This window comes from Carassius gibelio, chromosome A14 (genome assembly GCF_023724105.1).
Source record: "Carassius gibelio isolate Cgi1373 ecotype wild population from Czech Republic chromosome A14, carGib1.2-hapl.c, whole genome shotgun sequence".
In the NCBI taxonomy this organism is placed as follows: Eukaryota; Metazoa; Chordata; class Actinopteri; order Cypriniformes; family Cyprinidae; genus Carassius; species Carassius gibelio.
The window spans coordinates 14966278-14979145 of NC_068384.1; the positions used below are offsets into that span (position 1 = coordinate 14966278).

At 36.7% G+C, this 12868-nt stretch overlaps 1 protein-coding gene across 2 annotated transcripts in view; it reads right to left on the minus strand.

The window, feature by feature from the left end:
• The window catches only part of LOC128027608 (ubiquitin-conjugating enzyme E2 D2), a 33647-nt gene that overhangs the window by 9684 nt on the left and 11095 nt on the right, over positions 1-12868 (minus strand). The window contains exons 1-11 of one of the 2 annotated variants that reach the window (XM_052615372.1): positions 12741-12860; positions 11784-11818; positions 10793-10892; positions 8266-8306; positions 7937-8035; positions 4810-4958; positions 4523-4686; positions 3205-3363; positions 2320-2424; positions 381-472; positions 103-241 (exon numbers count right to left, since the gene is read on the minus strand). In XM_052615372.1, coding sequence (XP_052471332.1) covers positions 103-241; positions 381-472; positions 2320-2424; positions 3205-3363; positions 4523-4686; positions 4810-4958; positions 7937-8035; positions 8266-8306; positions 10793-10892; positions 11784-11813 — 1078 coding nt within the window. In that variant the 5' untranslated portion in view covers positions 11814-11818; positions 12741-12860. Of the gene's footprint in view, positions 1-102; positions 242-380; positions 473-2319; positions 2425-3204; positions 3364-4522; positions 4687-4809; positions 4959-7936; positions 8036-8265; positions 8307-10792; positions 10893-11783; positions 11819-12740; positions 12861-12868 lie in introns of those variants that run through there. The other variant, XM_052615374.1, reaches the window with a different exon arrangement.

Here is a 12868-nt window from a genome sequence, read left to right on the forward strand (position 1 = left end):
ATGTAAAAAAAAAAAGATTTAATATTTTTTATATTAATATTTAATATAATATACAAACACGCGAGAGCGTTTAACCTTTAGAGAGTTGGTTAAAGACTATACCTATAATCTGTGGATGGTAGGTGAAAGGCTTGGGTTCACTCGTTTCATTGTCTGACTTCCTTTTCAGCTGCACAAACACAGAGATGGGCTTCTGGAGGTTCTGGTCCCGATATTTAGGCGTCTTGAAGACGATGGCAAACTAAAAGTTGGAATTGTAGAGTGTGGATTATTCATTCCGCCAGAACATTAATGTTAATAATAACAATAACACCATAGAATCACATTCATCTTAAGGCAAGATGTAACAGTGAACACGGCAGACAAGTTCCTGTGCTGACCTGTCTGTGGACATCGGTGGGGGAGAAATCCCCGTAGGCCTCCCAGGTTACACCTGACTCATCTTCTTCATAAAACCGCACCTGGATATCATCTGTCACAGCAACAAAAACAAACAATGACATCACATACAGTATGAGGAAGACAAGAAAATTAAATTAATGTGAACCGACGGGGAAAGAAAGAGGAAATGATTGTCGCCGCACACAAAGTACAACTTGAATATCTGTCGTCAGCATGCAGCGCGTCGTTACTTCTGCAAAGCCATGATTTACCACGGTTCAAACCTCATTTTATGGTGCAACTGATATGCACATTATGGACACATGATCTAAAACATATCCAATCTAGGTATCAGATGGAAATAGCATGGTATTTTCATATATACCATGATCATTTAACACTGCATTTACATATTATTAGGGCTTGGTATGGCCGCTATATGATTCACACAGCAAAACTTGTCATTTCAAATGTTGCAACTGATCAAAATAAGTGTTTCAGAGGATTTAGTGCGTAGTATGGTGAAGGTTGAGGATTTTGTATTTTAGGATCATCTATTTATCTTACATGACTTGTCCATGAAGATCCAGTTTCCATCGCGAGCAAGGGTAGGAGGAAACAATATGAGAGAAGAGAAATGGATGAAAAACGGATGTATAGGTGAACGTTCCTTTGCCCTGTAATTTGCATATGACCAGGGGAATTCCGTACAGATGGAAATTTGCAGTGAAAACTTCCTTCAAGAGTGGCAATGCATGTCAAAAGAACAAGGTGGCGTGTCACCTGTAGGTTAAAGGCTAAATTTCATTCAGAAAAATGTATCGTTTTCACTTCACGTCACTTTCACGTCACCCACTCATAGGAACGCCCACCTGACCGCCAGTTATTTTTACACAGTATGCATTAAGTAGTCATGCAGTAAAACGCAGATATTAAAAGGTGAAATTCAGTAAACATCTTTTTTATGATGTATATTTTGCACAGGCTAAGCATATCACAGGCACCAGAATATAAACACAATGTGCAACATTAATATAGTGATTACTGAATTTGATCGTTTAATATCAAATATCTTTTACATATACAGGCACTTTAAGTGTTTTTACAATGTTTTGTTTCACTGTTTAATGATATTGCCAGGGGTGCTTTATATTTACTTTTTTTTTTTTTTTTTGAGAGATGATCGAAATATTTGTGGCTGTGAAACAGACAGAAAACTGATAGGCTTGTGCTGCGGTTCTATGGACGTCTTCGAGCCGGTGGGTCATGTGACCGAAAGCTATCCATTGATTGGCTTGTTTAAATTTTCCTGATCCCCAAGTCATCCACATCTACACCATTATACCTTTTTCTCCTGAAGTCTAAAACAGTCACTATTTAGTTTCAAAAGACCATTCTCCACAGTCTCTTTTTGACCCTTGGCAAAGCGCTCTTTAAAAATTCAGTTCCCTTCGGCGACTCAATTTGGTAATGCCCCTGGGCAGCTTTTTCCAGTCACGAAGGTACCGCTCTTATCTGCTTCAATGCTAAGAGACTGAAATCTCTGAAACCGTATGTCAATATTATATTTAAATAACATATTTCAAATCAGAAATACAATTGGACAATAATAGGGTCATAACCTCTCTAGCTGAAATCATGCAAATGAATAGCCTTTTTCAAGCTTTGTCCAGCTTTGACCCCAAACTTCTGAAATGTAGTTCATATGCAAATTATCTTTATGATTTACTAAACTCTTAAAGGTTAATATGTAACCACAACCAAGTTGCTGAATAGGAATTGGTCACGTATCTCTGCTGTGGATGTTAGAGTTTGTCTATATAGTAAATCAACCCCTTTATTTCGAAGCAGCAAGGAAAAATCCTTTTCTTAAATTTATGTCCTTAATTCTGTTCAGCAATAGCAGACAGGCAGAGCATGCCGATATTGCTTTCTGACCTTTCTGGACTTTGTCACACAGCAGATAGACCTCCTCTCCTCCAGTCACACAGCCGGCGGTCCGATCCATCCGCACTATCTTCAGATTGGAGGCATTTGGGGCCTCTGAAATGCCACAAGAGAGTCAAAGGTATTAGAAAGGAAACACCTCTTTCTGCTTTTCAATTTTGTGGAGATTTCTCATTTTCCCTTTCTGTTCTTTAGCAGTCTCGTTTTACAAACATGAAGTCTGACTGTGCTGAGAAGAGAGGCAGAAATGGAGACAGATTATTAGAAAAGGGAGGGGAAATCGAAAGTGTAGGCCTAGTTTCAGAGAGGAAGCAATACTGACAGTTCTCTGTCAGAGAGTGAGAGTACGAGAAATGGAATAGGAAAATGAGAACAAGAATGAGATCAAGAGTGAGACTTAAAAATATATCAGTAATAGCCCCAAAACTCAAAATCATGCTAAAAACTATCATTTCTAATGACTATGAATCGGAGTTATCTAACTATGACTAAACTCATTAAATAAACCCATTTCGTTTCTTAAAATAAAATCTATTTGACTTCAGATAGTTGCCAATGTAACATTCCCCTTTTTCAGTCAGTTTAACTTGATGTAATAAAAAAACTGAAATTAAATTAATAAGACCTATATACAAAAATGACAGAAAATAGACAAAATTATTCATAGATTATAAATATATGTATATATATTAGACAAAAAATATATATATATATATATATATTAGACATAAACTACCTAAAACTAAAATACAAATGCATTAAATATAACAACAACAACAATGATAAAAACTATATTAGTATCTCAATGATACTAAAATAACACTGCTATGAATGCTTTTGATGGAGATGGTCAGTGTCAAGGAGGATGATACTCACTGCTGTCAAAGATGGGGTCTGAAATGACCGGTTCCAGTCTGCGGGAGAAGCCTCCATCACTGTCGGGCAGGAAGGCTGTGAACATGAGCCGCACCACGCTCAGATCCATCTCCTTTGACTGATGAATAGATGCGCTGCTAATCAGGTTCCTCTCAGTATCTAAAATACATGAACACATATGCTGAGCTTCTTAAATTTTATTTTACATTACATTACATTACTTTCTCAGAATCAATAATCGGTTACACTTTATTTTAAGGTGTCCTTGTTAAAGTGTAATTATTCATTTAAGGTCTGAGTATTATTAATTAACTACGTGCACTTAATATATAGTTAGGGTTAGGTTTAGGGTTTGGCTTACTTGCATGCAATATGCATAATTCATTGTTATAATAATAGTAAGTACAATGTAACATGTGTAACAAGGACTCCTTAAAATAAAGTGTTACCCAATAATCTCTTAAACCTTTCTGTTGACAAAAGCATTCTTAGATCATCAGTAGAATTTTATCCATAGTGACATACAGTAAAAAATATATATATATATATATATATATATTATACAGCCAGTGCCCCTGGAGCAAATTGTCTTGGTACAAAGTGAAAACCGACTGCTCCTTGTAGAGTTTGAACCTACAACCTTTCTGTTACTATCCCAGACTTTCAACCTTTAAGCTACAATGACCATAAGCAGTATCATTTTTATTTTATACTTACCAAGGCTGCATTTATTCAATCAAATATACTGTAAAAAGGAATGGTAATATTGTGAAACACTAGTTTTAACAATTTAAAATAACCTTTATTTCTTTCATTTTATTTTTCTATTTATAATATATTTTAAAATGTAAATAATTAAAAACTGTTATTCCAGCTGAATTTTCATCAGCCATTACTCGAGTCTTTAGTGTCACATGATCCTTAAAAAACAGTTGCATTGCTTCATATTTTTTGAAAACTGTGATAATTTTTTTTATGATTTTTAATAGAAATTTTGAACACCATTTATTTAAAACAGGAATATTTTGTCTGAGTTATTACAAATATGTTTACTGCATTTTTGTTTAATAAAAAGTATTAATTTCTTTTAAAAAGAACAAATCTTACTGACGCCAAAGCTCTGAATGGTAGCGTAAATAAATGTTATTTTTAGTTTTTAGAAGTCTTTGTGGTGAGGCAGGAAAAAATGTTGGCAGGGCAAGTAAATATCTTAAGTACCATCGTGATGGGGCCAGGAGAAAAATGGATGAATATCATGAATATGTCAAGAGACAGTGACATAATCTGTCAGGAAGGGTTCAGGCTTTCACAAACACACCTGTGAGCTCTCTGGGCATGCGAACCTCTCCTTGTAGGGCATCAATGTCAGGATGGATGGATATGCCGTAGTTAAATCCCATCCTGTAGGCCTCGATCATCCTCTCTTCCAAAACTTTGCTTACGTTCTTTTTTGTCACGTGCAAAATGCCCAAGTTAGGAAAACTGTGAAACATTCGCAAGTGAACATTAATAAGGGCCCTCGCTATCATCACTGCATGGACCAAGAGTGCTGTAGCTCAGAAAAAGCCATTCTGAATAAATGGATGTTGAGGGACAAATTCAGACCTGATGCTTGAATCTTTTGACTGCAAGTCGGCAATGCAGATTCCTTTATCGCACTGTTTGCCCACCAGGCTGTGAGCATGAAGATGGATCTCTGCGGAGTGTGTCACCAGCTGAACTACCACTCGAGCGGCACCCTGGTAGTTACAGATCTGTTGTCCAACAAACACAGAATAAAAACAAAAAAAGTGGCTCATATTTAATCAGACTTTCATCTGCTGAATATAAATATATACACAAAAATCATAGTGAAGTACTTGCGAAGCGGTTCTACACATACTTAAGTCTAAAAGGCAAATGAGAAGACATTAATAGCAAAGGAATGTCACAGGTATGCTAATCTCATTTTGGTGGGGGAAATCCCAGCATTCACAGGGAAAGTGGGCAGACCGTTTGTGGACTTTTCCACAGCCTAATTTGGCCATCCTTATCAACAACAACCTCAACGCACGAAAGAGTTCAAATAAACAAAAAGTGCCACAGTGGACTGAATTACAAATAAATCCCAAACAATGATAAAAGGTTTAAAAGCATCTCTTCTTGACTCATAGGCCAAGGTGTGTGGTTTGACTGCTTCTATAGGCCAAGTTCAAATATGGCTCATAAGACACTTTCTCTGGGACGAAATGACTCATGCACAAAGCAATATCAGCCCCCAGAAAAAAATACCCAGCGGATATCAAAGAATATGAGCATGAGCCCCTCTAGAAGAATCGTTTGATGATATCATGAAAGCAGTGATGCATGAAAACATACATGTGCATCCATACGTGATGATTATCAGATCTCAGATCTGGCCGAGAGGCAAACACCGCTGAAGACAGCTGGCTGAACAGTTGAAGAGCATCTGAGCTCATTTCCCCTTGCCAAGAGTAATGATATAAAAATGAATCAACCCGGAAATGCATACCGTAAACCTGAATTAGAGCAATAAACTAAATGCCCTTATAGTAGACCACAATAAAATACATGAAAAAAAACAGGGAATCTAAGCGCTTCTGTTCAAATAACCAAAACTGACTGCTTCAAAACAATAGACTGCATTACTGATCTAGATACAGTATAGGTTGTGTTTGCAGTGGTGAAATCAAATACATTGGTAAAAAGTTTGAACAACTTTTTTTTTTTTTATAATAGCACCACTAGCAATGGAAATTCATGACATTTCATGAAGCTTCCTCTTCCTCCACATTCAAATTCAAATCAAGTTCGTTTGGATTGAAGGGGAAAGACGAATTTAGGGAAGCACATTAGATTACGTTTAATTCATGTTTATTTGATGTTAATTAAAAATAAACATTTATTAACATTTCATGTTTGTGAATTTATGTTTGTTTACACAGTTTAATGCTGCTCAAAGGGGGCATACACATACTTACACAACAATTGCAGAATGCAGAAAGTTTACACTATACTGTATATAAATTATTACACTTTTTTTTTGTAATAGATTCGTAATCGAAATAGTTTAATTGTTGTGGGGCATTTTTAGCTCCTTTACCTTAAATTATAGGAGCATTTTCACCCCAAGCCCCCGCTAATTTCCGACCCTGGACTTGAACTGACATTAGTTAAAAAATGAACTGTTGTATTTGCATTAACTAACATTAACAAAGGTTAATAAATACTGTAACAAATGTATTGCTCATTGTTAGTTAATGTAATTTAATGCATTAACTAATGTTAATAACTAATGGGACCTTGTTGTACTTTTTGACATCTATGACCAGAAACAATAAGTAACAATAAAATCTGTACACAGAATTGGTTTTCAGCACAGAAATTAATACATTTTAATATAATATCATCTGATAAAATGCAACATTTACTTTGACCCATGGCCCTCAATCAAGTTTCATTTTTGTCCTTTTGTACGTTATATTAAGAAGTTACTGTATTAAACATTAGAGGAAACTCTGATGAAAACATAAGATCAAGTACTTATTACCTCAGTAAAGCCCACACTACGCGGAGGTGTATGTGCAATGTACACACACACACACACACACACACATTTCTTCAATGTGTATTTCTGTGTGCTGCATGTCAGAGTGTTTCTAGGCGAGAGGGGACGAGCTGCTTCACACTTCGTTTCTCATCTCTGACACATAACATAGAACCAGTCTTCCAAGTATTAACCCCAGTGACACTCTGAAGAAATTCCTAAACGGACTGCCATCACGAAGAAGAACATGGTAATAGAGAACAGAGTCCTACTTTCAACTCTCTCCTTTCTTCCCTTGTTTTGCTTCACTCACTTTCTCAACCTTCAGCCACCGTGATCCTGAAATAAGTGAGCTGGCACTGAATGGCAGTTGTAAGAGACAGCAGTTACTATTTTTAACTGAGTGCTCCAGCAAATATTGCATCATTTGGATTATTGCATCATAAATATTGCATCATTTGGATCATTTGGAGAAAGATCTGCCATATCAGACAGCCCTCTCTCTCTCTTTAGAGCTCAAAACCATGCAGACCTGAAGGGAATACAGTACTTGTGCTTGCAAGCTGGCAGAAACAGTTTTGTTATTTACTAACTCTTCTCTCTGCTCTTTTTCCATACAAAAAACATACAAAACAAAAAATATTCTCAAGCCATACAAGCTTTGTATGAGAAATAGGTTAAACTGTATGTGATTATCATTCAAATGAACTGATTTTTATATAAAATGTTTAGTCCCGTAATGGCAAAGCTGAATTTTCAGCATCATTACTCCAGTCTTCAGTGTCACGTGATCCTTCAGAAATCATAATAATTTGCTAATTTTGTGCACAAGAAATATTTCTTATTTTTAAATCAATTTAATGCACACTTGCTGATTCAAAATTAGTGATAAAATTTTTATATATATATATATATATATATATATATATATATATATAGCGTTAAGTCAAAGAGAGATTTTCAAGTTTTATTTTTTACATTTCTTTGAGAAGACAAAGTCTGCCAAGACCAAAAAATAAAATAAAAAATAACTTTTTGACTTTTTGATTATCACTTGGAAACGGAAACAGCTTTAAATATGTTTATGCACTCGATCTAAACCCCATTTCCCAAAGAGAAGCGAACTGTTAGAGAAGGGTTTGTTTATATCCAGGCATCAGCAGAGATCTATCTGGTAGGACCTACCTTCACTTGTGGGTAAGACTTCCTGTTCTTCTCACTGGAGGCCCCTGGGAGTCCTCCGTGGGAGGGGCCCTCACATCCATACCGGAACCTGAAGCCCCTCTGGAGATGACAATGTCAGACTGAATATTTTGCAATAATGAGTTCGCTATTGTCACTGCCTGTTGCCAGAGTTACCAGTCTCTTCTGAGCCTCTGTGCCAATACAGTGTGTTTAGCTTAACACATTCGGAAAATCACTTGCAAAAGCATGAGAACATTTCAGTGGTGATGCTTTTTTGACCAGTTCAAATCATTTAACAAGAGCATGTGCAAAAATATTGTATGCGTCACCTGTTTTGGTTGTTCGACAATTCGCAGATAAGGTCCATCGACTGCAAAAGAGATGAAAAAACCTTTAATTGAACTGTAAAATGAAATTCCCTCACCAGTTATTCTGTTAACCTTCCACTCTGCAGTCACACCCAAGTATCTTTCACACTTCCACATCTTTATACTTGCTAGATCATGATTTGTTTTGAAACAGAAAACCGGCGCCGTTTAGTTAATTGTGAATGTCCCTTCAAGTCTTAATAAAAGTTTATCCTTAGCATCATTTAAGCAAAGATTGATATGGAATGTTTGAATACAACATAATTGAATGCAACAACTGAAATATCTGTTCTTCACACAAAGCAAAAAAAAAAAAAGGCAATCAAAAGGCAAAAGGGCAGAGTAAACATTGTGTTGAATATCTCTTTTTGTATTTTATGCCAAAAAGGAACTCATATGCTTACAATGTCAATGTCCCGCTGCAATTCAAACAGAAACAGAAGCAAATATGACTAGCTGAAGTGATTTAATTCAACCAGGTGTAGGAAAATCAGAAGGAGTTGAACTGCAGACTTTCGGGCCGTCAAGCATATCAGAGCTTTTGCTGAGAGGCGGGTGTTCTGCAGATATTTTAGGGCCAGAGCTCTTGCTGCACCACGTGTTTCCACAGAAGTGCAAGCGTGTTCCTCTTCCTGTGCACTACAAGGACTGAGACCACATCCTTGGTGAAGCGCAGCTAAATCAATCAGCTACTAAACCTGCAGAATTTAAACTCACACAGCCCAGCTCGAATGTGTCCACTTCTCCCAGTACACTGACTTTATGAAATGGTCTAGATCTATGAGTGTTTATGATATTACAGGGACAGGTTCTTTATTTGGCTGGATTAGATCTAGTTGTATTTCCACCATTCCTCACCTGTTCTTTGCTTGATGAGGCGTCTCAAGTCTAATAATGTCCAAACCACAAGTTGCACTGAACTCAAAATAGCTATACATTATTCAATTGTCAGATTGAGTACACTGTATCACTAGTATTTCCACATTGTGCTGCTGCATGCTTGAATAGAGTTGAACTCTCTTCTAAAATTTTGTCTAACCGGTTTGACCAATATATCGCTCATGTCACCTCTAAATACCAGCGCTCACCTAAAATAAATGATGCTAGTAAATGATGCTTTCGTGCTGCTAATGTGAGCGTCCGCCGAGACAACTCCATGTAGTAAACACCTAAACAAACAGTTCACCCAAAAATGGCCAAGATGTAGATTCATTTTTCTTTATTAGAACAGTTTTGAAGAAATTCAGCATTACGTCACTTGCTCACCGATGGACGCTCTGCAGTGAATGGGTGCCGTCAGACTTAACAAGAGTCCATACAGCTGATAAAAACATCACAGTGATCCACAGGACTCCATGACATGAATTATTAATGTCTTGGGATATGAAGTGAAAAGCTGCGTGTTTGCAATAAACAAATCCATCATTAAGAAGTTGACAACGTGAAATTGTAGCTTCTGTCTAAAATACAAGTCCTCTCTCCATAATACTGCTTTCTCCAGTGAAAAAATACAACCAAATTTGAATCAGGAGAGAAATATGAGAGTACTAAACAAATCTGCTGGTGGATATTGATGTAAAAGGACAACAGGGGAACTGGAGAAAGTGTTATTATGCACTGACATTTTAAAGTTGAAAAACTTTTAAGTTAAAACACCTTAATGATGGATTCATTTGTTCAAACACACAGCTTTTCACTTCACAAGACGTTAACTGGTGGTCTGGGGTTGAGTGGATTACTTGTGGATTATTGTGATGCATTAATCAGATGTTTTCCCTATCATTATAATAACACCCATTAATTGCATAAGATCAGTTTGTGAGCAAATTATGTAATGCTGAATTTATAATTTCTCCAACCTAGCACTTTCATTAGCATTTTTCTAAATATCTTCTGTTTTACAGATGAAAGAATGCCATGCATTTATTATTGTAATTATAATTTTTTCGGGTGAGCTATCCCTTTAAGAGTGCCCTTTAGATAGCCTTTCAGTCAAAGCAGAGATGCATTTTCAATCAAAACTGCACAGGTTTACAGTTATACTGTGCTCCAGCAGATCAAGCACAGGTGTTGAATGGTGGCAGGCCCAAAACAGGCACTTATCTCAGAGAGGTTTCTCATGCAACCACATGGTGGTGAAAAGCTGTTCATGGTTTTCAGTCGAGTCTCTGTAATCCAACGAGGAAATGAAAAAAGTGGGGAAAAATAGATTGTAGCGCAATCCTACGCAATATACTAATTACGGTGTATAAAATCACTGGACCAAGGAATGACATGTTTCTGGGATTTTGTGTCTGCACTTCACTAGAAAGGTTTATTGGATTTTGACCTCTTACTAAATGTTATTGCAGGGTGACTGTTTTCTTGAGAAAAGAATAAAACAAGAAGTAAAAAGGGAACCGCATCCATTCTGCAAAGTTCGCCAAGTTATCTCTTTCCCAAGACCTTGATTGAACGACAAATCTGAAAACTCTAAGGAGACTCTTACCTGTCCTCATAACATTATTGTTGTGGATGCCCGGGAACGGTGTCGGGTCCATGGTCATCCACATTGTATCGTCATGGAAAGGGGCAATATGTTCCATGTACTTCAGAGAGAATATAAACAAAAACAACCAGACACACATGCACAAGAACAGGTTATACTATTATTCCAACATATTCAGATAACGTACGTGTCATGTAAACATATTTATCACATTAAAAGCCATAATTTTAGAACGATTGAAAAATACAACAGAAATCACACATGCTGGTTTCTATGCATGCTTTAGAGAATGTAGAAGTTTTTTAAACTAAAGGCTTAACTAGCATATAGACATCACAAAAAGATTTGCATGCAATGACTATTTTGAAAACTGTTTTTTTTTTTCTCCATGACTTTGTGTCATAAACGGAGGGTTTGAATTTACTGCTACAGGTGTGAGATGCATCACTGTAGAATGTGCAGACAGACAGGCAGTAATATGACCTTATATGTGAATACAAAACTGTACAAACTACAGTGTTTAGCTTAATTTGGCGCTGTGTTAAGGGTTAAATAGCAAACCACAGAAGGCAGGAAAAAGGAAAACCTCCTCAGCTTTCTAAGAGACACTTCCTGTGTGATGCTGTGGTATTTACACAAATTAATATGTCCTGTTTCAAATTTAATCATTTACTATCAGGCTTTTATGCCTTCAAAGGCGTACATCTGTTACAAACAACACACAAAAAAAGAGCTCTGAGGTCTGGGTTTATCTTGTGAAGATAATTACAAGGCACGAGCTTCATGCTATCCATCTGCTATCAGCTATCATGAAAATAAATATTTTCATAAATAAATTAGCAGGTATCAACAGAAGCTTAAAGTCAGCATGAAATTAAAACTGAACCAATTCACTTTCTGGTCTTACAATTGGCGCCAAAGACAAAATACTCAGAAATATGTAAGACTGCTGATGTTAATTGAGTTCGAAGAAAGAAAATCTCTTCCTTACCACTCCTGGGTAAGGATCCTCTCCAGCCATGATTCCTGCGACGAAAAGTAAAACATTAATTCACATTTCATAGTTGTATTCTTAGTCACACAGTGTATGATACACAGTTTCATATGCCTATGAAAGGGAAGTTAAAAGCTAATTCTTTATTGGTTACACAAACAGTAGAAATGTTTGTTTTTGAACGAATCTTTTAGTTCAAATACAACAGAACCTGTTATTTACACTGGATGCGGCGCGACACTACAAATCTCCAACAGTAAACTGATGCCTCCTTCTATAACATACTGACACAAAGTACAAATGATTTTTCAAGGGTTTGTCACATATAGTGTTGACCAGCCTTTATGGCTAGTATAAGTTGAGTAGAAGTAGAAGCAGGGTAGGCTACTTAAATATTTAATAGCCAAATTGACTGGTGAGGGGGGAAAAATGCAATTTCAAAGCCTGGCTATGAGTCAAGAGGAAGGCCAAAGCATTTAACGTGTAAAAATAAATTATATGGTTATAGGCAAAGCTGCTACTAGGCTACTGTTGTGTTTATGTAAAAATCTTGCACGGTTGTTTTCAAAAAGGATAAGAACATCTGTTGTGAATTGTAGGGAATGGGTTAAAAAAAAAACTTCGCAATTGTCTCGCCTCCTGCTGGTGTTGCTGTGACCTGCAGAACGGAACCAGTGAGCAAATCATCTGTGGGCTTTTTATCTATGTGATAGATGTCCGCTAATCTAAAACAAACTACATGCATCAGTTCGCGTTTGAAACACCAGAAAAGTGCTGTTCGAACAGAACTTGTGTTCGAATCAACCCCGGATGTTCGAACCGAACGCGCCTTGAAGCCCTTTACTGTACTACTGTATTGATACATTTTGACACACAGCCAGCATAATAACACATTTTAGCCACTCCACTAAAATTCCAGCACATTAATGTGCATCACGAGGTGATCGTACTCACCCAAACCAGTGTATCAAAAGTCCTTGATAGCTGAAATGTGAATTTGGCCTCTAAGGCAGAAGTAGGAAGTTCAGCAACACTTGATACAAAGTATCACAACAACCTTTAGATGGCAACATGGGCACTCA